Source organism: Mustela putorius, unplaced genomic scaffold (assembly GCF_011764305.1).
Source record: "Mustela putorius furo isolate JIRA1106 unplaced genomic scaffold, ASM1176430v1.1 tig00000450_pilon_pilon_pilon, whole genome shotgun sequence".
Classification (NCBI taxonomy): Eukaryota; Metazoa; Chordata; class Mammalia; order Carnivora; family Mustelidae; genus Mustela; species Mustela putorius.
In genome coordinates, this window is record NW_025421385.1 from 5,360,816 (window position 1) to 5,388,349 (window position 27,534).

At 39.2% G+C, this 27,534-nt stretch overlaps 1 protein-coding gene across 3 annotated transcripts in view; it reads right to left on the reverse strand.

The window, feature by feature from the left end:
• Positions 1-27,534, reverse strand: part of PACRG (parkin coregulated) — a 497,055-nt gene that overhangs the window by 198,294 nt on the left and 271,227 nt on the right. For 2 of the 3 annotated variants that reach the window (XM_045080289.1, XM_045080291.1), the window contains exons 3-4: positions 22,398-22,569; positions 5,504-5,653 (exon numbers count right to left, since the gene is read on the reverse strand). In XM_045080289.1, the coding sequence (XP_044936224.1) occupies positions 5,504-5,653; positions 22,398-22,569 (322 nt within the window). The remainder of the gene's footprint in view (positions 1-5,503; positions 5,654-22,397; positions 22,570-27,534) is intronic. The other variant, XM_045080290.1, reaches the window with a different exon arrangement.

Here is a 27,534-nt window from a genome sequence, read left to right on the forward strand (position 1 = left end):
GAAGAATAGACCTTAATCTTGGAGAAATTAAGATTGAGAGGGAAGGAAAGTCTTACATAATTTTTCAAAGTCCTGCTATTTGGGAAAGGGATTTGACACTGTTCCGTGTGGTTTGGATTAAACAGGTAAATCAGAATGTTAGTCATAAGTTTCAACTTAGTGTAGGACGTGACTTTCTTTTGGAAGAAGAATGGGTTACCTCATGAAATAGTGAAGATACTTATTTAGGACAGGACTGAATAAACAAGTAGTGGGCAGGAAGACTGGGTTAGGGTATGAATCTCAAACACTTGCAAAGCACCTAATTCTTCTAGGCATGACACAGTCTGCACAGGAGAAAGAAAACCCAATATAAATGTTTCGACGTTGTAGAACTCATGATGGGATATGGTAGTTCAGTAAATTGGAGACAGGTGCAGACCAAAGGGTCCCTATGTGTATCTGCCAGCTTTGTTATGATCCTAGGATTCTCTTTAGGGCAACTAGTTAAATCTGAGCAGAGGAAGAACTCAAAGAAGATGAGATAGACACAAGATCGTTCCGAATCTACCGTTCAGGAATGGAGGAGGTAGTTCTAATATGTACCTTAGTAAACTGAAGACACTCAAGTGTCTTCACATCTAATAAAACTAAAGATTTCAAAGAAACTTTGAAGTAAATTTCTAAAATACAAGTCATCCTCAAAATTGGACAGAATCCCATGGGGAATAAAACTTAATTCCAAAATTAAATTTAAAACTCTGAGAAATAACCTTTATACAAGTCAATTGGAGATTAAAAAAACCCCACAGACTTTTTTGTCACACAATCAGCTCCCAAAAGTTCGTCAGCATTTTAAAGGACCATTGAGAATGGGTCCCAATGGGCTCTCTGAAACATCTGGGAGAGTTTGAATCAGGTTGATGGAGAACACTTAGGTTTTCATTAGAAGTGTTTTAAATGACTACTAGGAGAAAACAATTGTTTCTAACTTCTTCAAACTACTTAAACTTCAGGGTCAAAGACTTGGTACAAATACTCTGAAGTTTTACAAATTTAATGCATTTTCATATCTATATGTTTTAATGTGTCTGAACTTGAATTGCAGTTTTTAAATCCTTTCTTCATCGGCTTTTATTAATCTCTAGTGGCATACATCCTAGAACTATCCTAGGAAAACCTACACACAAAGGGGCCATGTTTGATTTTCACATCCATATAAACAAATGTTATTTCATTACTCTATTTTCACATGTTCCATGACATAAACTAATGGTGCTGTTAGAATCGCTGATGCATGGAGTCTCTGAGCTGTTTTAGGACTACTGGTGCCGCTGGAAACAAAGGAAGCAAAATTAGGATTGCCTCCAGAAAGCAGGGTGATTGGAGAGCTCTAATCTGCTGGCAGAGCCCCATATTTTAGCTATAAATGTTTTAATGCCGTTTATTGTTTCATGCCTCTCAAATGCAATACACTGCCCCATTAATTTTGTAGTTTCATCTCTGGAAGCTATAAATTGAACATTCCTATTGTCTTAATTTTCTTTAACCTTTAATAACATTTGTGAAAGTATATAGGAAAGAAGAAATTGCTACTTCTTCCTTCTCTTTCAGCTCAAAGCAGGGCCTAGAAAGACAACATGGTTTAGATATCCAAAACTCATTGTTTAGAATTAAGGAAAACAAGCTCAAACTTAGATAGTACTCTGGATCTTCCAAAGAGGATAGTGATCCAGATGTCCCTTTTTGGTCACACTCAGGCTTCTCTTTTAAAAATATGACTTTCTCTAAAACATCTTAAATGTTCCAGCTTAAAGGTTATGCCAGGAAAAGATGGACTTGAAAACCCATTATCCTTGAATGAATTCCGGAGTCCTTAACTTATTCGGTCACCCACCTGGCGTTTGGCAATCAGAGGCAAGATGAATCCTTTGAGGCAAAGAGATCACTCCCTTGGAAAAACAGGAATCATAGAAGGCTCACAGAAGGGCCAAGCAGAAGGGTTACCCAACAGGGGGCCCAACACATTCAATCATCTACTCAAGTTGTGATATAATAATTTATATAGCATTGCAATATCTGTATAGAACATCTTAGTATCATATGTCTATAATATGGTACATGTATATCATGTCGTATGATACTGATGGCCATCTCACTGAGCACCTGGTCAACCAGGATGTACACAAAGAACCTATGGACACATTATCTTCAACTGTCACATCAACCTTACAAAAAAGATGCTCTTATATGTTGTATAGATGATTTAGAAAAATTTAAAAGCAATGTAAAGTCAGAAAAGCTACAAGACTTGCATCTTCTGACTCTAGATGTTATTACCCCCTCCAAGTCACAGCTTTCTTCTTAGACTTCTGTTGTTTTTATAACTTTTAAAATGAAGCCTAATTAAACCCTTTTAAAAATACGCATAAAGAGAAACGCAAAGCCACTCTTAAGTCTCAGGACAGGAATCATTATGTGGGGCTTGCTGGAAGTTTGAACACCTATAGGAGTGTAGATTGGGCCATCGCTCAGTGCTGCTACCCACTGCCCGTTCCGGCCTGCCCCTCGTTGGCTCCCTTTGGTCCCCAGAGAAGACTCGAAGTCCAGGGCGCCTTGGAGTCTGTGCCTGCTTCACTGTTTGTCCAGCTCTTATCTCTTCAGCCCCACTGGTCGTTTTCCACAAAGTCCATTTGACATTAAAATAGGACAGAAATTGCAGGAAAGGAGCAGGCTTGCCCTTGGAGGGAACACTGACAGAGGACAAGGTCATTACTTTGAAGGACTAGTCTCTCATTCATTCTTTCTTTCCGGCATTGATCTCTGGTCTCATTCTAAACAAATATTTTGTGGTGGGAATTGAAAGAAACGTTTTAATCTGAATTTAACAGGACCTTGACTTATGTGAAAGTTAAGTAGGGGAAACATAGAAATGTGTGGAATTCTTTTAAATACGTTGAAATTAAAGATGAATTTTTTCGAATGTTACATGCTATATATTTCTAATATAATTTTCTTTATACATATGACTATTCTAAAGACATGCGCTCAGATAAATAAGTATATATGGTCTATGAATATAAATATCTATAATTATAAAATAGGATTTATTAAGCTGCTGCTGAAGTTAAATTATTTCTGTAGTAAAAGTACTATTATAATTGGAAATCCTGTGTTAGATGCTTCTTTTGGTAGAACTGAACCCATGGCAACATAGCCACTTTGAAGAATAGTTTTAAGTTTTATAGCTGGAATGCTCCAATTTTGTAATATGACCCTCTGGAAATCCAGCTTACTGCATCCTGGCATTCTACTGACAGGTTTCTAAGATAAGGAGAAAATGAAGCTGAAGCTAATATTTTCCCCCTCAAATATCGGAAAGATATTAAGCAGAAAAACAGTTGAATGTAGAATTCCTTGTGCATGCATTTCGAAATGTTCCAAAATAATTAATCTTGTTTGGGACCAATTAAGGCTAGGGTATAAACTATAAATTTCCACATTGATAAAATCTAAATAGGGATATATTCCTAGAGCCAATTACTTCTTTTGTTAAGCATGTGAACATCTGTGAGTTAAAGAATTAAATCAAAAGTATGAGAAAGATGTAGAAACCAATTGCTTTTCTTGAACGAACTAGTGATTTATCTCTCGGTGGTGGCTAAACTTACTCTTCTTTGCAGGTTTCCTTGAGGATGTGGGAGATTCTAATTGTCTTTTGAACATCACTGTTTTTCTTCTTTTATATGATACAAAATTGCTTAGATTTAAGCTGGAGATTCTACCGTGGGACACTGAAAGCATGAGCCCAGGGTGGTAGGAGCCACTGCTCTTACTCAAGGGAGGGGAGACATGTGCTAGAGCTCATGGTCCATGACGGTCAAGCACAGAAGCACAGGTTTACATGTGAGAAGAATTCCAGAAAGACAGCTTTTATGGTGAAAAGACAGGCATGGCAATGGCACATTTACCACAGGTTTCCACGAGGATTATTGAGGAGACCCTTGCTAATCACACACTTGAAAAATGTTAGCTACAACTGAGACTTTCTGGGGGTGGCTCCTCCTGAATTCTTCCATTTGTAAAGTAACTCTGTCATCTCTCGATTTCTGTCCTCTTGCTCTCTGCCATCTCTGTCTCTCTCCAGTGAACTGGAGTCTAGACAGAATGAGCGAACTTAGGGCTTCTTTAATGAGCCATATTGGAACAACGTGCACACGTAGAGTCAGTCTATAGCCCCGTGGCTATTTGACGCTGCTCTACAGTAAAAATAGGAAGTCTGAATACAAAAATTCTTGAACAAGTATTTTCCATAGAGTAGAAATGCTGTTACTAAATCTGTCAGTTTATTAGATCATAGGAGATTCACTTAATAAGGCCCAGTTTTGGGTTTCCTGAAACTTGTCTCAATGTCCACATTAAGTCTTCTGCCATTCAAGTATTTTGGATGGATATTAATTCACTCTATTATGAGCATTCCTAAGCTTCCATAACTCCAGGTGAATTCCTTTCTACTAAATACATTTAATATTAAGTATATAAGTAGGTCCTGCTGTTGAAAGACAGATAAAGACTTTTTGAGGATTTCATGATTTCCTGAATAGTCTGCTTAATTAACCAGACTTTTAATAGCGATTTCTGAATTAAAAAATAGTGATTCCAAACAAAGGGGTTGTATGTGGCAGGAACACGCAGGTTTTTTGTTTCCTTTTTTTTCTTGTATATACATGAGCAGATCATGTCACACACACACAAAATTCATGCAGTGTCCCACTGAACTGATAATTTACATGACTGTCGGGAATTAACTTCAAATGTTGACTTACGCTGTGCATATGAGAAGCATGGAAATTCCAAGGTAGCAACATAAAAGAAAATTAGAATCACATCTTTTCAAGAGGAATAAAAGGAAAATCACACTCCCAATAAACAAATATACATCCATTGCCTGCCAGAGATCACCACAACTTGCTAGTACCTTTGTTAGGGTAAAGCAGATTCAGCTGAGCTCACTAGTGCTTCCAAAGCTTATAGCATAATTAAAACAAATAAATGCATCATCACACATATATATTTGTAATCAGCACTCACCATCAACTAAATAGCTACAAATTATCTATTTTTTCTCCTTAAAAATTCATCTTAAGCCAATTAATAAAATTTTAACAGTCTCAAAAGGTAGAATTACTACCAAGAGAAAGGCCAAACTCAAAACCTACTAATGTATTCAAAAGACTGTTAACAAAAACTTTACAGTTTAATTACTGGGAGATTACAGAACTGCTTCAACGCTTCTGTACTGCGGCAGTAAGCTGTACGTGTGAGGAGTAATAAATGAAATTGTTCATTTTACTGTTTCTCTGAGGAGTGGAAGGGTAGGGTGGGAGTTACACTATTTAGATCCCCACATGGATCCTGGTTTTATAAGCAATCATAGATCCTACATGTGTTGCGAATTAACTCGACTCCAAACCGCTCCCTTTTCTTAGGGCTCCCAAGGCATTTGAGTCCTGGGATCACTCACCATTCATATTCTTAAAGATGTTCAGGATGGGGAGAATCTGCCGGTAATACGGCACCAAAGCTTCACCCACCATCTCAGCGGACACCACCAGATGCTGGAGGACTTTAAGGGTGACGCAGATAACCTGCCGGTTTCGAAGGTTCAAGGCATCTTCAAGGTAGAACAAGGAACAAACCGAAAATAAAAAGCATTAATTTCTACAAGGGTAAGGCAAAGGCCATTGAATTGAACTGTACTCGGCTACTTGGACGAACTTTTATTATAATAGTTTTGAATGATGCACTGTAGTGTTGAATGTTAAAAGCAAGACCTGGTGTGCGCATTGTTCATTCTTCCAGCTCATGCCCATTCCCTCACCAATCCTAAGAAAGCTTCTCATCATCCTTCACAGCAGAGGCCGGTGATGGAGAGGGTCTGTTGGTGTCCCTGGGGTGAGAGGACCCCATGAAGGCCGACATAAAGACAAATTTCTGTGCAACAATCCTTTCCAGTTAACGACTTATGTGATCCTTAAAACCATTGCCAGGAAACAAACATTTATTTGGGAAGGGAGAACTGGGTGTGGTGTGTGTGTGCGTAGAAACCGCAGGCTGTAACGAACACCAGCAAAGTTCCTAGTAGAAGTGAACATAAAGTGACTGTATTTAGAAGTGAACATAAAGTGACTGTATTTAGACTCTCAAGAAAGCTGGAAAGAAAAGTCCTAAAGCTCAGGACTTTAGAAGGAATCAACAGTAAGAGATCCAAAGTGGTTTTAAAGAATAATTCTGAATGCACAGGAACAAGCTACACTGCGGAGGCAGGGTGGGAAGCAGTGGGTTACCTGGCTGTCCCCTTGCTTGCTGGGTGTGAAAGGTACCATTGGTCCCAGCAGGGGAAGCAGAGGTCTAGGGACCAGGACTCTGGTAATTAGCTGTATGAACCGGCTCACTCCCCTACGCAGTCTCAGTTTCCCCAATCATGAGAATGTATTATTTACCTTCTAAAATGACTAAAAGTTCCAACATTTAAATAGAAGGGCTATAGAAAGCATCTATCATAGAACGTCAGAGATGGTGACAAACGGTGATGCCCCCAGACTATTCTAAGAGAAAGTCAAAGGCTCTTATTTGTAAGATGTTCCATCTTCTAAAGAAAAGACTGGCTGGGATTAAACTATGTGTCATGTATGGAAAGACAAAGGGAGCCAGGCCACCAAAGGGATGGCACCCTGGTCAATATATGTGATGCAGTCCTAACATTATTCTTGAACTCTAGCTCACATTTTCAATAGCTGGGATCTTCCAGCACCTCAAATTCAGTGTGTTCCAAAGATAGGTTTCCTCCATAAGCTTTATATTTTTCCTACATTCCCCTTATTAGTAATGATTCGACCAGATTCCCAGGCTCTGGTCAAAATTGTTGAATATCTCATGTATTTATTGCATACTCCACTGAAAGTGAAAACCAGAATGGTTGTATGGGTACAGAATCGTGAGCGTCTCTGTTGTTCATCCCTGCGTGGCTGACTGGAAATTGCAGCCCGTTGCCACCCCCAGCACCATGAGAGAATATTCTACCACATATTGCTAGCCCAGAAAGAGATCAAAATTCAAAATTCAAAGTTCAGTTTCTATTGAATGCATATGGCTTTCACACCATCTTAAAGTTGAAAGATCCTACATGAGACCATTTTAAGTTGAGGACCGTCTATAAACACAAATGTGATGAGTGGAGGTGGTTCCACTTTACCTCAGGGAACCAATCTGAATACAACTATGGTTCTCGGTTGTACAATGGCTCATTACCACAGCATTTAGACACACTGCAGGCCGGACCAGACTCTGAAAACAACTAGAAATGGAAGGCTATAAGTTAGCTGAAGCGTTGTGGTAGTAAGTCATGCAAAAGCCAAGCGTCAGAATACCATGGGAAGGTGGGAAGGGGAATGGGCAGGTGTAGCATCTCACAGACCGGAGTGGGGGCTCTTTTCCTCGTTTGATCCAGTGTAAAACTCGTTTCGTTTTTTCAGGCGACCAGGTACTGATCCCGCCTCCTGACCCAGCTCAGTTTAACAAAAGAGAACTTGGGAGCCCGCAAGTGAGGGCTGTGAGGATTATGGGCAGAGACACTCTTAAAACCTCTACCAATGAAGCTAAACATGTTTAGGGCTCAGAAGTACACAGAGCTGTGTGATAGCTCCTGCACGAGTACCCATGTGTGTGGAGTACCCTCATATTCCAGAAACGAAGCAGAGCACTTGACATGTATTCATTTACTTAATCCTCACTCATCAAATATTTGCTGAGAATGTGTATGTGCCAGTCACTCTTTTAGGAACTGGAGTAGGAGAGTGAAGAAGACAGATATGGCACTCATCCCCTTGGGGCTCACCATATCGTCCGGAAGAAGATAGTGAACAAATACTACAAGTTTGATGAATATTCATAAGACTGACAGGGTAGTTAAAGAGCAAACCAAAGGGTCACCTAAGCCCAGCGGAGAGAGTAAAGAAGGCTCCCAGACACAGGACAGACTCAAGGGATGAGTAGCTGTTCCTTAGATGAAGACTATTCCGGGAGAGGGAACAGCATGCTGGAGGCTGTCTCCTCTTAGACAAGAGTCTTCCTTCTGCAAGGTTGACTGCAGCTCCTGGGGTAAAAGTTCTACTTAGCAATGCGGGAACGAAACTCCAGGTAGCACAGAAACAGTCTTCTAAATAGTTGTATCATTGTGTGGAGCCCACGTGACAATGGCAGGAAAGATTTTCATAGCCAAAGTGGCTACAGAATACTGGCTTTTTCAGTTTTTTTATTTATTTTTTTTTAGAATATGCATACCAAAGTTTGCAATAAAACAGCCTAGATTATGCTCATTTACTACCAATGTTCGAGTATGCCACAGAGAATATATTGACTTAGAGGTAAATTTTTTATATCTATGAGTAATAATGACATCAAACTTTTGTTGATTAGGTTTATGCCTGTCTTTAGAGGTGATGTTTACTTGGAAATAAACTAATAATCTCTCTCACCATGGATGGTAATAACAGCCATCAGGAAATAATTACTTCATTTCACTGCAACCTTGATTGAATTAACATGTTTGTGATAAATGCTATTGGATTGACAATGACTGACAAGTAAAATGTGTGAACCATTCTTCTTAACGGCATCGAAAATGGAACTCTGAGTCCTCCTAAATGACCAAGGAATAGCTCAAAAATCTCTGCAGTCTCTGTGAAATAAAGGCAGGTTATGCACTCTAAAAGCCCCTTAACTTCATCCAGGAGGGGTTTTTTTATATTGCCCCTTTCCACTTCAGTTCCTCTCTTTTTATTCCTCATTCTTGAGGAATTAAGATATACCATTAAGGTGGAAGTCTTTTTGTTCTTACCATCCCAATGGAGTTAAATAAAAAAGGGAGGTTTTTTTTTTTTTTTTTTGAAAAAAGGTTCTTTTCCTTTGAAAAAGTATGTTAACAGATATAAAGAATATGATTCTGTAGCTGAAAAGAGCAGGAACGTGTTTATTATTGTATTGATGGGCCCGAAAGCTATTGTCAAGACATAAGTGAGGACTTTGAACTCAAGATTTAAGATTTTAAGAAGGGTCTAACATGAGATATCTACTGACATTATAAATCAGCCAGTGGGACCTTTCTATTCAGAAAAATTGAATTTCTATTGTGCTGCTTACTTCTTTCAAGTATAATCAACAAGACAGAGCTTCTAGATATATAGAAATTGCTGGAGAATAAGGAAAAAATAATTTAAAGTCAAAGTGGTAAAACTTATTCATCTTCAATGGTTATAAGTTACATGTATGATTTTTCTCAAGCACAAAAACCATTATTTCTATAATTTTTGCAAAGTGTAAACATTTTCTACTATCAGATATGATTCACTACTTGGGAATCAGGAAAATGGAAATATTTCTAGTTCTTCTTTTAAAACTGGAAACACCAAACAAAATACAAAAGCAAACAATAAAGTCTAAAAAATATTTTTGAAATATGCTATAAATGTTAATATCCTTGATAAACAAATAGTTATCACAAACCAATAAAAGATTGAATTTGCTAATTAAAAATGGGCAAGGAATAGGAATACATAATGCACAAATTAACAAAACAAAAAATTAGCATTCCAGAATGTTCAGCTTCATTAGTAATCAAAATAACACTACTTTATAACTTTGAATGTCATTTAACAAAAAGTTTTTGAAAATGTAATACTCACTGTGGACGCAGGTTAGGGAAGAGAGGCACTCTCACAGATACTATATTAGAAACCATCACAATCTTTCTATAGCAATATAGTAGTCCCCTCCTTATCCATGGGGGATATGTTCCAAGACCAGTAAATTCTTATCATATCAGTACCAAACCCCAACATATGCCTTGTTTTTTTTTTTCTATACATACATTCTTATCATAAAGTTAAATTTATAAGTTAGGTGTAATAAGAAATTAGCAATTACAACTGATAGAGCAATTATAACAATAACAATAATTATAACAATAGAGTTTTGTGCATGTGGTCTCTCCTTGAAACATCTTACTAAGTTACACTCAGCCTTCTTGTTGTGATGAGAGAGATCAAAATGCCTATGTGATGAGATAAAGTGCGAGGACTGGTGTAGGAATTGTGACATAACATTAGGCTTCTACTGACCTTCTGACATATGCCTGGAGGAGGATCATCTGCTTCTGAATTGCAGTTGACCATGGGAGACAGAACCATGGAAAGCAAAACCATGGATGAAAGTGTGGGGGCGGTGGGTGGGGACGCCACTGTATGTGTATAGTATTTGACCCAGCAATTTCACTTCTAGGCATTTAGTCTAAGGAAGTATGCACCTGTGCAGAAAGAGTGATAGGGAAGGATGTGATCCATAATATTACTTATAATTAGAAACAATCTAAATGTTCCAAAAACAATGAATTAAATACAATCAGGTATACCTATGTAATGGAAAATTCCAAAGCTACCAAAGTCACTTAATAGAAAAATATATTTTTGGGGCGCCTGAGTGGCTCAGTAGGTTAAAGCCTCTGCCTTTGGCTCAGGTCATGATCTCAGGGTCATGGGATTAAGCCCCGCGGGGAGCCTGCTTCCCTCTCTCTCTCTCTGCCTGCCTCTCTGCCTACTTGTGATCTCTCTCTCTGTCAAATAAATGAAGTCTTTTTAAAAAAAGAAAAATATATTTTTAATACATTTTTAGAAAAATGTTGATAAGATACAGGTGAGGAAAAAGGTAGGTTATAAAGCTATGATCTCCTTTTGTAGAATAGAATGTAAACAGAAATTTATATACTCAGCCGCTAAAGCAGAGACTATCTTTTCTGTAGGCATACATACACACATATAGGATTTTATTCCAATAAAAAAGCATATTTTTTATACTGTTTAAAAAATATTCAGCATATTTACCTAAAAATATTATTCTTCATGATCATGACTTTGTATATTTTAACTTTGTGGAATATAGAACTCTCTATGCTTTCTCTGTATTTTCTTGATTATTCTTAACCACTTATATCTTGAGACAAACTTTAAAATAATTTGGACAGCTTAAAATATGTGCTTGAGACTGATAAAAATTTCAATAAATTTAGAGACTACTTGGGGGGAAATTTCCATCTTTATTACGGAATCTTTCCATTAGAAACCTGCATCTCTTCAATTTTCCTTGTCATCTTTAAGCTCCTCAGGAAAGCTATTATTTTTCATTTAGATTCTGCATAATTTGTTAGGTTTACTCAAAGGAATTTTATACTTTGATACTACTTGTCTAAAGCCATTTTATCGCAATAAGCATTCTAAAAATTCTTGATAACGTATACTTAAAAACATGTTATTTTATATATTTATTTACTGGCGAACTTACTTAATTCTCTCTCTTTTTTTTAAGTTTTTATTTATTTATTTGACAGAGAGAGAGATCACAAGCAGGCAGAGAGGAAGACAGAGAGAGAGGGGGAAGCAGGCTGCCTGCTGAGCACAGAGCCCGATGCCGGGCTTTATCCCAGGACCCTGAGATCATGACCTGAGCTGAAGGCAGCGGCTTAACCCACTGAGTCACCCAGGTGTCCCCTTACTTAATTCTCTTACTGGCTCTATTGTTTTTGAGAGAATTAAGTGAGTTTCTATAAATAATTATATTATCACAAACATTGTTAAATTGATCTTAACTTTCTAGTACTTATTTTAGGTCATATGTCAGAGGCCAGAATTTCTAAATTCAGTATAATACAGAAAATACAGTATAACAATACTGAGAGTGGATATTTTAGCTTCTGAGTCATTCTTATTTAGATATCTTAGATGATTACTTTTATTGTATAAAATATGTATAATATTTCATTTGATCATTTGCAAGTGTGCAATTTCATGACATGAATTACATTCACAGTGCTGTGCAACCATCACCACTATCTATTTCCAGAACTTTTTCATGACCCAAAACAGCCCCCGGTACCCTCCCATCTACTTGCTGTCTCCAAGAATTTGCCATTATACATGTCTTCATGATGTATCTTAGGTATTTTTTAAAAGTTAAAATATTTTATAAATACTTAAGATGTTTGGCCTAATATATTAGTTAAATTAGATTGAAATGGACATAAATTTTATTGGTGAGGGGTGTTAGTCATGTAATTCATGAATTTACATAGTATAATAAAATCACAATATGTTTTCAAACTAAATGTTGGTTTTAAAATTGTAGAAATTTTTCTTTTCCCAAACAGAATTCAGCAGCTAAATAAGTGTGATATGGCCGAGTTCTCATATTCTTGGGCAATTAAAGCATCAGAGACTTAGCTCAGCTATTATGGGCAACCAGGAAACCTATGATAAAGGCTACAATTTTGTCTTTAGTTCATTGTTTTCCAGTAAGCGTTATGTTAAAATAAAAGCATCAATTTTTCTCTTATCCCATACAGAAGGGAACTATCTTTATAAAAAAAATGCTTGGGCGCCTGGGTGGCTCAGTGGGTTAAAGTCTCTACCTTTGGTCCAGGTCATGATCTCAGGGACCTGGGATCTATCAAAGCTTGTTATGAGAAGTAGTTAATTTTTACACTTTCTCAATTGACAAGAATGTATTCTGACTTTAGAACCATAGAACACAAGTTAGCATTTGGTAAGTGTTTGGCTTTTCTTTCCCTTATGTACTTGGTTTTAAAGACAGATACATGATAATTTTTTTAATAAGTGGAAGTATTCATTACCAAAATGGTCTCAACGATGGAGTCCCTAGCATGAAGAATGGTACACTCACAACTTTGTAGACATAAAGGAACCTGAGTAACAATGTAATCCCACACACGCCTGCTCTTTCTGCAGCTCAGTTTGGGCCTTTGCACACTTCCATACATCACGAACATCTCTGAGAGTAATGAAGAGTAAACTTACTCATACTCTGCTTTGTCAGGAAACTGTCAGGGTTTGTCTTTTCGCACCTTGCTCCCTGGTCCCTAGACTGCCTGCTGGTTCAGTTCAGCCCAAAGGAGTGGGCCGCAGGTGGGTTGAGGACCAAAGCAAGGAGCTGGCCATCCCTGACCTCATTCCCAGAATAAGACCAAATCAGTCACAGTCTGCTGTGGCAAGCAGGCATTATATCTAAGAATTGCAGTTACATTTCTTCCTCTGGTTGAGGAAAGCTTTCTAAATTTGCTCCAGCTTTGAGACAGTGGAAGTAGTAGACTATAAAGAAGACCACAATGTATATAGGATTTTCACAAAACCAGGAAGTTGGGGCACTGAACAGAAGGTGGATTAGTATATCCATTTCCAAGAAGGAGCTCCACTTCCACCCCAAAGCAAGAGTCTGAAGAACTGCTCACTACTAGGTTTGGCATCAGTATTTGGTACAATTCTGGAGTGGATTATTTAAGCAAGTTATCTGAGAACTCCCAAGAAAATTGCAGTGATTATTACGAGCCAGGGTGAGTTCTTCATGGATTCTGGTAAGTTTACTCATAAAGGAGATCATAGACAGACTCTATCAGCAAGGCATCTGGCAAGACCTCCCTTGTAAGCAAGGCACAGAAACGGCTGAAGAGTTAGCCTTTTTTTCCCCAGGGTGAACAACTGAATCCAAGAGATATGCCCTGATGATTTGGTCCTACTACAGTACCACTGAGGTCTCTACTTGATCTAATCAATTTTCCATCTAACATTTGTATTGTAACTGTGATGAGAATTATAGAATCCAAATCTATTAATTTTTCAATGGCCCAAAGCTAGGAAGTCTGTAGAGATATGACCATGATGGAACACCAAGAAGGTAAAAATGGTGATTTGCTATTATTACCACTTTGACTTGGCACTGTGCTAATCATTCTACTCATGTGGTCGGTTAATCCTTACTTCATCTCTGGGCAATAGGTTTTATAATCCCCTGGGAGAAATGAAATAATTCACTTGCCAAAACCACACAGCTAGTTAATGGCAGGCTGGGGTCTGGTTTGCGTGAGCTCAAGGCCTATGCTCAGGGTGGTTAGACTCTACTTCCTCCCAACGTCTCACCCAGTCTTGGTGGAAATGGAGCCATTTCACGTTCAGGAGAAATGTTCAGAGCTGCAGAGCAAACACAGACTCTATCGTGGACTCTGGGCAATCAGACTACACATCTGCTAGGTCCCGAGCTTAAGCAGCTTGCTCTTAAGGAATGAGTCACTGTGATGGAGCTGAGTTTTCTGGCATCTTCTGAGAAAGTAAGCAGCACTCTGTAGTAGCACTATTCCCTGACTAGAACTCAGCCCTTGTGGGGAAGGATTAAGATTGCCAGATGAAGTTTTAGCTTTGGTGACTAAAAACTGTTGCCCTAATCAAGACAGAGAATGGTTATGATGGTGATGATAACATTTATGACACTTACACTGTGTGCTCTGCTAAGGGCTTAAAATGTATTAGCTCATTTAATCACTGAAATAACCTATAGGTTGGGTGCCATTCTTCTGCCAATTTTATAAACTGAACCTCCAAGTGGTTAACTTGTCTGAGAGCTGGTAAGTGGTAGAGTTAGGATTTTGACCGAATAGTCTGACTTTAGACTCTGCTCTTAGCCATCACACTGTACTAGAAAATTGATGAACTTTGCTTATTAGATAATGGTAAATGGACAGCCAATACACAGTGAATTTGGTTTGAGAACGCAATTTGCTATCTTTAGGTCTTTACCCGTTTTATTCAGCTGTGTTTTTGGCACAGACAGCTATATGTTCCATTCCCATTCCCTCTTGTAGCACTCATCTTTGTTTTGCATCTCTCTGACTCATGTTCCCTATTCAGAAAGGGCTGCGCCTGATTTCTACCCCAGATCCTAGGCCCAGGAGGAATCCTTTCTCTGGTAAGCGACGAGCTAACTATTCAAATGTTTCTGGGGTTGGCCAACCCCTGCCTGTTGTCCTTCCACCTCCTTAACACACATTTCCGGACAGGAATTCTTGTAGAGTGACACTAGTTTCATGGGAGGATTTTTTAAATGGAGAAACAAGGGCAGTAGGGTTAACAGACAGTGTGAGAGAAACGGGGAGAGAGGAAAGAAGGAAGAGCAGCAATCATCAGACAACTGGACTTTATGATCCCACCCGACTACAACCGCTCATCTTCAACACGGCCCTCACCAATTGTTAAGAGCCTGCTTCTCACCTGGCCCGGGCATTTCCACACACGTACTCATGTAACAATCACAACTCTCTGAGATATGATTAATTTCACTATTCTGGAGATGCAGACTCATCTCTTGAGCTCAAAGCGTTGGACTGATTTGCCCAAAGTGGTAGAGTGTACGGTAGAAGCAAAGACCAGGCCGCTTTCCAGTGGCCACATTAATTCTCAAAAAGGACAGAGAGGTGGTCTTTAGCATCAGCTACTGAAAGATCACAAGATGGAGGGGACTTCCTCATTATACTTTAAGCCATAAGATGCCAGATTTCATTTTTCTTGATTGCTGTGGGTTCTCATTTGGGAATCTGCATTGGTCAGTATAGCCTAGGTTTGCTGTAGTAATAGGTTAACCCTAATGTCTCATTGGCTTCACTCAGAAAAGGACCATTTCACATTCATGGTAGACATCCAACTCAGGTTAACACAGGGTGGGGAGAAGAGAGCGGAGGAGGACAGTGCATTGGCTCTGAACAGCTTAGTTTGGAGGGACACACACCTCTTCTATTCACAGCCCATTGGCAAACTTAGTCCCATGCTTCCACAGAACTGCATAATAGAAATGCTGGGGAGCTGTTAGATGTTTGGTGTAAATGTCTCGGATAGAATTCATGTTATTTAGGGAAACTAATTTCTCCTTTCCTTTAACCTGTACTATCATTGCATGACCTAGGTTCATCTGGCCAGTGCGTTCCATCACCCTGACCACAGTTCAAGACTGGCATATGGTATAATAAATTCAGGGAAAATGACACTTTTTCCTTCTTACAGGTATACATAAGTAAGTAAGCAAGCATGTAGTCCCTGGACTTATTTGGAACATTCAGAAGCCAAGAAGGGAGCCAGCTTTAAGATACCTTGCATAAAACAGAACAGAGAATGACAGTGGTGAGCCACCAGATTACACCGTGCTTGAAATGAGACCCATCTCTGGATTGTTCAGTTACAGGAATCATCAAGCAAACCTGACTGACAATTTGAATATTTTTTTTTAATTTAGTAATCAAAATAATCCTAATACATCTCTTTCCCATATTTTCAGAATTAGGTATTTTATTTTTTGTTAAACATCATTACTCTTTTATAGTTATAATTATCACTTTAAAAATAATTTTCCTGGATAATTTCAAGGTATTTAAGTAAAGTTATTAGATCACAAAGAGTAATGCATTTCAGTTGTACATGCTCCTTTCTAATTAAACAGAATTCTCAGAACAATATTTTATATTGAGATATGGATTCTCATGCTTTATCTTTACTTGGTATATATTTTCCACTGAGTGTTCTTTAACAAGAATATCTTGCTTTTTAAAATGTTATTGCTACTTAAATGGTAAGTCCCTTTAATTGTGTCTGCATGTTTATCCTTTATAGCTGGCTGACCTCAACTCATTAGAGCTCTCCAAAGAGGCCACTGTCTTATGTGCTGTCTATTTGTAGATCGGTGATATTTCTGTAATTCTTTTTTTTTTTTTAATTCTTTTTAGCATAACAGAGTTCATTGTTTATGCACCACACGCAGTGCTCCATGCAATCCGTGCCCTCCTTAATACCCACCACCAGGCTCCCCCAACCTCCCACCCCCCGCCCCTTCAAAACCCTCAGATTGTTTTTCAGAGTCCATAGTCTCTCATGGTTCACCTCCCCTTCCGATTTCCCCCAATTCCCTTCTCCTCTCTAACTCCCCATGTCCTCCATGCTATTTGTTATGCTCCACAAATAAGTGAAACCATATGATACTTGACTCTCTCTGCTTGACTTATTTCACTCAGCATCATCTCTTCCAGTCCCGTCCACGTTGCTATGAATGGATAAGGAAGATGTGGTCCATATACACTATGGAGTATTACGCCTCCATCAGAAAGGATGAATACCCAACTTTTGTAGCAACATGGATGGGACTAGAAGAGATTATTTCTGTAATGCTTTAGCAGCTGGAGTCAACTTGCCTCCTAGCAGACCATCTCACAAATGTATGTTTCTGCTTATAAACAGAAAGAGAATGTAAGATGAATAAACAAAAAATTACTTTCACCACACACATAATTTCTCTAGTAGATGGAAAGCATTATGTCATTATTCTCTTTATTTGCTGTTTCATATCAGGGATTCTTACAAAATAGTTTTTGTATGATATACATTATAGTGGCGAGCCCAAATGGCCACTTCACACTTGATTATGACATCTATATAAATTTTCTTATGAATAGTAGTTATGCATCCGATCAAATTAATTTTGTAAGTATTTTGATGAATTGACGATGTACTAGCAATCCCATTAGATGATGTTGGGAATATATTACTTACTAACATTATTATGTTCTAAGTGACACAACAAAGGAACATATAAGATTCTGTGGGAGAGGGAAGGTGGGGTAGGGAGAAGGCTAGAGATTAGGGTAAGCAGGGAGAGAAGAAACAAAAGAGGCTTCAAGGAACAATTCCTATTGGAGCTGAGCTTTGAAGGTCCCTTACCACTGAGGCCCTGGGGAATGTGAGAGTGGGCATTCTGCAAAGAAACCAAAGGTACAGAATCAGAAAAGAAATTTTATAGCACATTTAGTTTGGCTAGAGCTAACAGAGCATACAAAGGGAGAGACAGTTGACCTTTGAACAACACTAACAGCAAGGGTCCACTTATATGCAGATTTTTTCAATAAATACAATACAGCACTATAAATATATTTTCTTTTCCTTATAGTTTTCTTAACATTTTTCCTGCACTTACTTTATTATAAGACTATAGTATATAATCCTTATAGCATACAAAATATATGGTAATTGAGTATTTGTGCTACTAATAAGTCTTCTAGTCAACAGTAAACTGATGATAGTTAAATTTTAAGGGAGTCAAAGTTATACCCAGATTTTCAACTATGCAAGGGGCTGGTGTCTCTAAACTCTGCATTGTTCAAGGGTCAACTGTAATAAGAGATAAGGTCAAAGACAATCTGCAGCCAGATTGAAAGGATTCCTTGAAAGGAATTCTTGAAGGTCATACCAAAGAAATTAAATTAAATTAAATTTAAGTAGCTGTTTGTTGTTTTAAACATGATGCTGTGTTTTTTCCAGGAACCAAGGCTCATATGATTACATTTTTACCTAGAACATTTTTATCGAGACAAATTGATCCTCTCTACATGTGGATTTTTTTACATTAAATTCTACCTTTCTACAATTAAAATAACTATTCCTCCTTTTTTCTCATTCATCCTAATATGTTATTTATTTTTAAACTATTCAAGTACTATTTAGTATTATATAGAGTTTATATTCAGTTTTCTTTCCACAAACTAAATTGAAAGTTAATTTTCACAAATAATATATTTGATTTCATGTTTTTCACCTTATTTTATGCTTTTGACACTTAGCACCTCCTTACTGTCTGCCTAGTTTTTGTCTTTTTAATGTATAGGCTCTGTTTTAACTACTTTGATCTTTTCCATGATTTAGAAGGCTTATACTCAATTTCCTTGGATTTTTAGATATAATACTCCAAAATAATTACTAGAGATTTCATGCAGTTTTGAAACTCTTTTCCATCAACTCTTTAGATTTAACTCTAGATTTAGTGGCTTTTAATATCAACTGCTTTTCACACTAGGACATCCTTATTTCGGGGTCCTTAACTTGGCTTTCCCTCCTGAGAGGTGGAGCACAGTCTCAGTAGCTTCTTGTGTGAGACAGGTGGGCATTTAACTTATAAGTTCTTTTTTTTATTTTATTTTTTTTCCCACAAATGTTCACACAGTTACGTACATCAGGTCTTCTACTCATGTGAATGGGATGAAACGTACCCAAGGTGGTTCTCTTCCAATGCTCACTGTTGTCTGGAATTTACTGTTGGTAAAATTCTTAACCCCAGTTACTTTATTTCTTTGTGTGTAGCTTTTCCCCCACCTCTTGTGGGTTTTGGCCTCTGTCTCCCAGATGCCGTATCTTCCTGCATCTGGAGGATGTCAAATTCCTATGGATTTCTTCTGGCTCCTGAACTAAATGTTGTTGAGATATTCTCTTCCTCTCATTGTCCAAGATATTTCCTTCCTTGTGTGTAGCAGCCTTTCAGGAATGGCCCCATGTGCTGGCATTCAGGGTAACTGCTCTTGCTGCTGCTGAAGACAGAGATTCCCAAACCCAGTGCTTGGGGCTGCTCTTGGCTTCTCTTTGTCCTCCTGGTCATTACTGGAATCTCTGAGTTTAAAGTACAGAGTTTCTAGAGGCTTCTTCCTGGTATTGCTCTGCTGGATTCTGATGCATGTGTGTTTTTGTGACCAGATAGAGTAAATGGAAATCTACATCCCATAGTTCAGCTGCCTGAGACGGTTCATCTCATCCTTGCCCTGCAAAGTTCTGCTGTTGCTGTCAGCAATCAGTGCTCCATTGTCAACCCTGACTCCTTTATACGGGTATTTTTTTGAAGCTTCTGACCCAGAATAACTCAAGAAGGTAGAAGTCAAACAGTGGGAGGAAAGGGGGGAACCCTAACCACCGCAGAGCGGCAGAAACAGACCGAGGTATTAGATGCACACTCCTCTGGTCATCACTGAATGACCTCACTTGGGGTCTTGAACCAAAGACAGAAGAAAGAAAGTGCTTTCTTACTTGTCTTCATTTTAGAAAGCCTAGAGACACTGAATCTGTCCATTCTTCCTATCAGAATGATCAGCCTTGTAATTAGCTGACGTCAACCCCAGACTCTAGAAGTAGAGAGGCAGCTCAGTCTCGTTCTTATCCTTGTGGGGAGTGCACGTATTTTGCTTTACTAATATATAGATATTTCTTAGAATTGGAGGGAAACTATTTAAAAACTGCTAGCTGGTGATGGTAAGGTTATTTTTGCCCTCGGAGATAGTCAAAATTATACTAATAGTACAGCTTGAAAAATCAGCTACACATGCTGTGTTATGCCAATTATGCACCTCAGGCTGCTTCCAGATCAATTAGCCTCAATCCAGAATTCACCTGAAAGACTGACGTGATGCACGTAATGTTTTTCACACTGTGCTGGAACTGTGCATGATCTTGCATAATCAGTATTTCTTCTGAGTGATGTAAGTAGATTGAGAAGCAAAACAAGTTAGATTCAGGATCAGTATGTAACAGCAGAAGCCCAGGAAGGAAAGCAATGATATCTACCAAAATAAACTCTCATTGCCTTTGGAAGATTAAATTATCAAATTCGTAGTTAATTTTACCTGACAACACATGTTTACTGAGTTCTTAATAATGTTTTCACTTGTGAGCAAATTACCTCTAGTATGTGTGTACAGTAAATTTTGTCCTTAGAACACATCACTTCTCTCAACTCATTTAAATATGTTTAAAATACAGATCAAAGTTGAAAATCGATTCACCTGGTTCTGCAATGCTCTATTTTGGTATGTATTAAGTGTAAACAGTATAATCAAAATATTACTTAGAAACTCTCTTTCTGCCCTTCAGTGATTTCAATGGAGATACAAGTGAAAAAGTCCCGAGAAGACAGTGAGCCTAAGAACAACAGGTTTTTTCCAAGAACAGAACAGACTTCTGGATGTTGTTGCTATTCTGCTGGGTGCAGGAGAAAAAGGATCGTGTCCTCTAAAGATGGTTCCTGGGGAGAATGTTCTGGGCCTTTTTATTTGTCAATAAAACTTGTACATCATTCTTTAGAAAATGTAGCATTTCTGCTAGAATTTAACATATTCAAAAATCGTGAGCTGTTAGAATAAATCACATTCGGAAAGGACTTTCCTGCCACTCAGCATTATATGTCCTTCCTGAAGGACTTCAAAGATCATCATTCAGCTGATGCATGAGGGGTGAGGAAGCCACTCTAAAGTGTCATTTCTCTTCCTGTGTTACTTTGCACAGAAGGTAGCCTGTCTTTTTACTGGTTTTCCTTCTATGTCTTGGTGGAAATCTGGAGTGGTCAGTTACAGATCTCTTACAAAAAAAAAAAAATCTCAAAAAGATGAGAGCAAGTTTCAGGGTTGATTCAGTATAAACCATGACAGCAGAAAGGCCCAAAATCAAGAATTCTAAGAACAATTCATTCATATCAATAAAAAGGTCACCACAGATAAGATGAAATAATCCAGGCAGTGGGAAAGGACCCAATGTTAAACTGTTTCGTTCTTGTTTTGGTCAAAGCACATGGCAAGGGTAGTTCCCAGACAGTGAGAGTGAGGTTCCCCCAGATCCCAGGAGACTGAGCAGGTGTCCAATCGATCATCGCAGGAAGGTCCACCCTGGATGAGGGAGTGAGGCAGAGCCGCGGTGGGGGAAGCAGGCCCAAGGCCTAGGGCAGCTGGGAAAGGAATGGATGCCCCTGCCCAGGAGGTGCTCAGCGCCACCCCTCTGCTTTCCAGCAGCACAGCGTGGATGGCAACTCTGGTGTGGACAGAGCCTGGGGTGTGATGGTGGGTGGCGAGGGCCTAGGCCTGGCCATTGCCAACTGGAGGGAGGCTGCCATCCCCTCCTAGAGCCTTGTCCCCAAAAGATGGCCCTATGATAAGGGTCAGCAGCAGCTGTGCACTGAAAGGAAGAGGCTGGGCCCAGATGACTAGACCCAACGGCCCCCAGGGCTTCTTGGGGGTCATTATAGACCATCTCAACGGCAAACGAGAATCCCAGAAACGCTTTGGAAGGGGCTGCTTTCAGACAACTAGTCCAGAGAGATTCATGCCTGAGTGTGGCATAGGAAGAAAGTATTTCATTTTATTAACAAAAGAAATAAAGTCAATGACAGGGTTATTCTAGAGTTTCCTCAGGGGACCCATCACAGAAAAAAAAAAATTTCCAAGTATTTGGTAACATTATTTTTCCCCATTTCAGACTTTTTTCTTTAAATTATGAATCCTACTACCTAAAAGATCCTAAAGATAATTGGGTTGACATTGTAATTTAGGAATTAAGGATGTCATCTGAAAAGAACTTATAAGTTAGAGATGGTGTGGCGCACACACACACTTGACTTGCGCATGTATAAATTAACATTAATGCTTGCATCATTACTCGGAAGCATTTTAAATTACTATAAACCCCATGCAATTTAGTTTATTTACACGGTGAAACATCAGTGTGGTATCAGCAATGGGATAGAGTAGATTTGGGATGTCTGGCCCAGTATGTCATCCTATAAAATTCCCGCAAAACCTGGGGATAGCCTGAGTCAGTTGTGTTTTATTGCTTAATTAGCGAGTTGTCAAAAAGCAGCACCATCTAAACTGAATGATGCTTTTTCACCTGTTCACTTACTTTTTATCGGGATAATGAGCTGTGGAATGACAGGAAGAATCTTGTTCCCCCCGTGTTCCAGCATGTCGTGGATTCCTTGCCGAGCAAAAAACTCGTAGGGAAATGTCATTTCACAGAGCCCATCAAAAAACAGAGGCAGATAATGATGGTAATCCAGCTTCTCAATTTCTACCTGGAAGGAGAGAGAAGAAATGCCATGTGAAGACAGCAGTGGGGCAAAGCCTGGCCAGACCGTCCTGAGGCTGTCACCGACTTAGGGGGAAGACGTTCTTCGGGACTTTGGGAAGATTTTTTTATTAAGCAGCTCATCTAACAACCTGAAGTGCATTTTCATGTCTTAATCCCATTAGCAATGGGGTTACAATCATTGACCTTTACATGTTAACAGATTGGAATAATCAATAATCAATAATCAACATTGGTATTGGTTTAGGGGTTCTTTGGTTAATATTTTACCATTTGGCACAAATGCAATACCTAAAAGGATTCAAGAAGTCCACCATATATATGTCAAAAAGATATATGCAAGGATAGAACAAAAAAGGGAGAAAAAGTTGAAAAGAGGATTTCATCTGAATTTCTAACAAGAATCTAATAGGAATGGCACACCAGTATACTCTTGTGAAATGTGTCTTTTCAGGACCTGGCAAGTATGAGAGTGAGGGATAAAATAGGGTTATGTGCATGTTCGCTGGATCCTGCATGACAAGGAGAATATTGGTGCTCTCAAGTCGCCTCAAAATCAAAATATCCCAATCTCTCTCAGCTGCTTCATTCAGGAACAGAGATATGTCACTTTTCCATTGTTATATCCTTCACCCTCAATAACACCTCCACAACTTCTTGTCCTGATCTTTGTAAAACCATCCAGCATCAACAGTGAATGGAAACGAAACCTCTGGGGTTGAGAAAAGACATGATGTGTTGCGAGCTGCAGGAGATCTCTTCTAGCCCAGGTCCTTCACTGTATCTATGACCTCACTTGCCACCTGCAAGGTGACAGAAGTGATAGTGATATCATGAATGGAAAGAAGCCAACAGACTCAGACTGAGGGCACAATCGATTTACAGAGCAAAGGATGCAGCGTCTCCAGTGAGAGGTGCAAATTCCCCAGGTCTTCAAGTCTTTATGAACGCACCCAGCTTTCAATTACCATCTTATAATTGAGTGAGGAGCCCATCAAGACCTTAGAGAAACTGCCTTTTACATTAGGATGTTTTTATACCTTCTAGCTCTCTCTCAGCTTTTTGGAGTCTCTAGCCACAGGCCTGCCTGCCCCTGGGTGTGAGAAACTGTAGTGTGAAACCACCACATCTCCGAATGCCACTGTAGGGGGAGTCAAATGTCCTGCATTGGCCAAGCAGAAGGTCTGTCTCTAGTCCGCTCATCGAGTGCCCAGCCAATCAGGGACATAAACAGTCAAGAGCTGAATGTTTGGATGTCCTCTTGGAATTGGAGTTTGGCAAATGAATCCCAGAGGGAGGTGTATATGGACATCAATTTTCTTTTATATTCCTTGTATATTTATAAAATTTACTTTGTTCATAGTAAAATTTTATGGAATATATATCCTTCTCAAGGATTTTTGTGTATCTGAAGACATTTTAGAACACTGTTCTATACAACTAACAAAGATACTGCTACATTGTTCAGCTCCAAAAGGTACAGTGTTGCTATCACTAATTTTACCTTGTAGCCTAACTTAATAATATAAATGCCATCTGTATTATGTTTGTCTATATTATTGATGTTTTTCTAATTCTCTCTGTTTTAGCCCACCATCATACTTGTACATATGTGTCCTATAATGAGCAAGTTATTAAATTTTGTACTTAGTGTGATCTAGGACTTTTTATTTTAATACATTAAGTCATTCACATTTATCTCTATGTCTACTTTAGCTTCTGTCATCTTAGTTTTTGGCCATTGGTGGTTGTTTTCCATTTACTTTTTCCTTTCTATTTTGCGGGGTTTTTTTTGTTTTTTGTTTTTTTAATGTAAGTTACTTTTTTTGAGGGAGAGGGCAGTGATTTGAAAGATAAGATAGCCTGTTTAAATATTTTATTACTGCTATCTCATGTCTTTGTCAAGTATTTAAAAATAAATTTAGGTCACTTGGAGAAGAAAATTAAAAATCTACTAAGACTGCTGACATGCCATTTTTTTCCTTGGAATTCCATTGATTTATTTCTTTGTGTGGTTTGGGGCAACAATACTAAGAACATCCACGATAGCAACATTAAAAACATGCCCTGTTTATGATACCAGACGCTATTTTAAATACTTATGTGTATTAGTTCATTTCATCCTTTTTTTTGTAATTTTTTTTTCAGTGTTCCAAGATTCATTGTTTATGCATCACACCCAGTGCTCCATGCAATACGTGCCCTCCTTAATACCCACCACCAGGCTTACCCAACCCCCAACCCCTTCCCTCCAAAACCCTCAGTTTGTTTCTCAGAGTCCACAATCTCTCATGGTTCATCTCCTCCTCTGGTTTCCCCCACATCCTCATGACAACTCTAAAAGGTGGGTGTTATGCATATCTCCATTATCAATATGGAGAAACTGAGACACTGAGAGATTCAATAACTTGCCTAAGTTCTCCAGCTAGAGAGAAGCGTTGCTGGGATCTGAACCCAAGCTATCTGGCTGCAGGATGTGATACAACCTCTGAGGCTATATTGTTAGGCACGTAGAGGTTCAGCATTATTATACTCTCCTGGTGACTATTCCATGTATCCTCACATCTCCATCCCCTTTACCATTACTAATGCAGGGTGTCCTAGTCTATTCAAATACCAACACTGCCATAACCAGCTTGTCTGTTGTGTCTTCTACACTTTCACTTTCTTTCTCCCTCTGGCATTATGTTTTAATAGTATCTTTCTTTTAAGATTTATTTGTTTGAGAGAAAGATAGAGCACAAGCAGGGTGAGGAGCAGAGGGAGAGGGAGAAGCAGATGCCCCACTGAGCAGGGAGCCTGACATGGGGTTCAATCCAAGGACCCTGGGATCATAACCTGAGCCAAAGGCAGACGCTTAATTGACTGAGCCACCCAGGCGCCCTCCTAAACGGTGGCCTGTATGAAGACTGTTATACAGGGACACGGGAAACCAGCTGAGCCCGGTGCCCCCTCACAGTATCTTTCCTAAGTAGCTGAAGCCTGCATTTGTTTTTTTGCCCCTCTCATTTCACAATGTGTCTTAAAACAACAAATATAGAGCATACATGATTCTTATTCTCCGAAGTTTTGAAAAGAAAGAAAGAAAAGCAATGGAAGAAAGAATAAAGGAAGAGAGAAAAAAAGGAGGAGCAGTTGAGGGGCAGAGAAATGGAATGAAAGACCCAGGGAGAGAAACTGAGAAAAGATCATCTCTAGGTCTCTAACTCTGAGCTCACGGACCACAGCAGCTCGTTTCTACTGGCTGTTCTTCCTCTGACCCATTTGTTATTTGGCACATCTGCTGCCACTGTAGATCTGTTGCCTCAAACAAGGGAATAATGACTTGCCCCTATATTTTGAGGTAAGAAAGTCCTTGAAACAGTACAGATATTTCTCTACTTACTATAGGATAAAATTTTTTTTGTACATAAATTTATTTGCTGCTTGTATATCTTCTTGGGTTCCTCTTGTTATTGTGCTATTGTTTCAGATGACAAATGTGGTCTAGGACTTGGGAAGCCTTCCTACATTCCTTTAAAATCCAGAGCTTTCACATGTGTTGTGTTTTGTTTAATAATATGTCTGAGTTCTCTTTGATGTACTTTCCTTTGTAGCTGATAAGCTCCTGACAGCTACCACCCAATTTCACGTGTCCACAGGTAAGTTGTCTGTGTCCTCACTCTCGTCTCTCGTCAGCCCACTTTGCCCATGCCACTGCAGGTGACCCTTCCCAGGTCACCAGTGACCTTCACTTTGTCCAACTCTCCTGTCCCTTTTCTGTTCTCATTACATGACACCCTTGACCCGGGCCTCCTGACACCATACCTCCAGCACTGGGGGTCATCCTTGATTTCCTCCCTTCAAATCCCATGTTCAACCCATCAGTAATCCAACTGAATCTACCTCCAAGCAAATCCTGATCTCTTTTCCTTTCCTGCCATCTTGCAGATTGCCAGCTTAGTCTAAGACTTACCTTGCCTTTCTTTGATTACTGCAACATCTCCTAACTCATTTCCTTGTTTCCATTTCTGCCTTCCTATTTCCATTCTCCACATGAGTCCTGACCTATGGTTGCTTCTGACTCAGGTCTCAACAGGGCCTCCCCGATCTGTCCCCAGGTCCCGTTGCTTCACACCATCCTTCCACAGTACTACTCTCTAGAGACACTGAAAGACACTTTTGTCCCCTGACCAGCCCAGCCTCACCCTACGCTCCTTAGAGAGTATCTTTGAAAGAACTGGTCCCCTTCTCTCCAGAACTCTCGGTTGCTGGTAACTCCTTTGACCTAGAGTTTAGCTCAGTGAGGCCCTCTTACCGTGCTATGTGGCTTTTATCATTTATTCATCACTGTTTCTTAAGTTCTGTTGTTTAGGGAGTTGTCATTGCCTGAGAGGGTGGGGGCAGATAACAGGTGAATACTCAGCAAGCATGTGTTGAATTTCAATTCTGACCTTTTGGAATCTTTCGTCTGTGCTAACTCTTTGAGAGGCAGACTCAGCAAAGGGCACAATGGCCCGATGACAAATGGTCATCTCTAAAGGTGAGATCAGGGACCACAGCAGAGTGCACAAAGAGCCTGGTGGTGAACACTGGCACTGTAGCATGATGGGGCATATAGGTTTCCATAGATTTATGTTTTCTACAACTTTGCATACTCTACAAATAAAATGCTATGTCTTCTCCATTAGGACTACAGTGATTATTTACATTTCATGAGTTTTATGAGTATTTTTTTCCCCAAGATTTTATTTATTTATCTGACAGAGATCACAAGTAGGCAGAGAAGCAGGCAGAGAGAAAGGGGGAAGCAGGCTCCCCGCTAAGCAGAGAGCCTGATGCAGGGCTTGATCCCAGGATCCTGAGATCATGACCTGAGCCAGAGGCAGAGACTTAACCCACTGAGCCACCCGGGCGCCCCTTATGAGTATTTTCATAGACAATCAGAATGGCTTGCTTCTTAGTGCTTCTA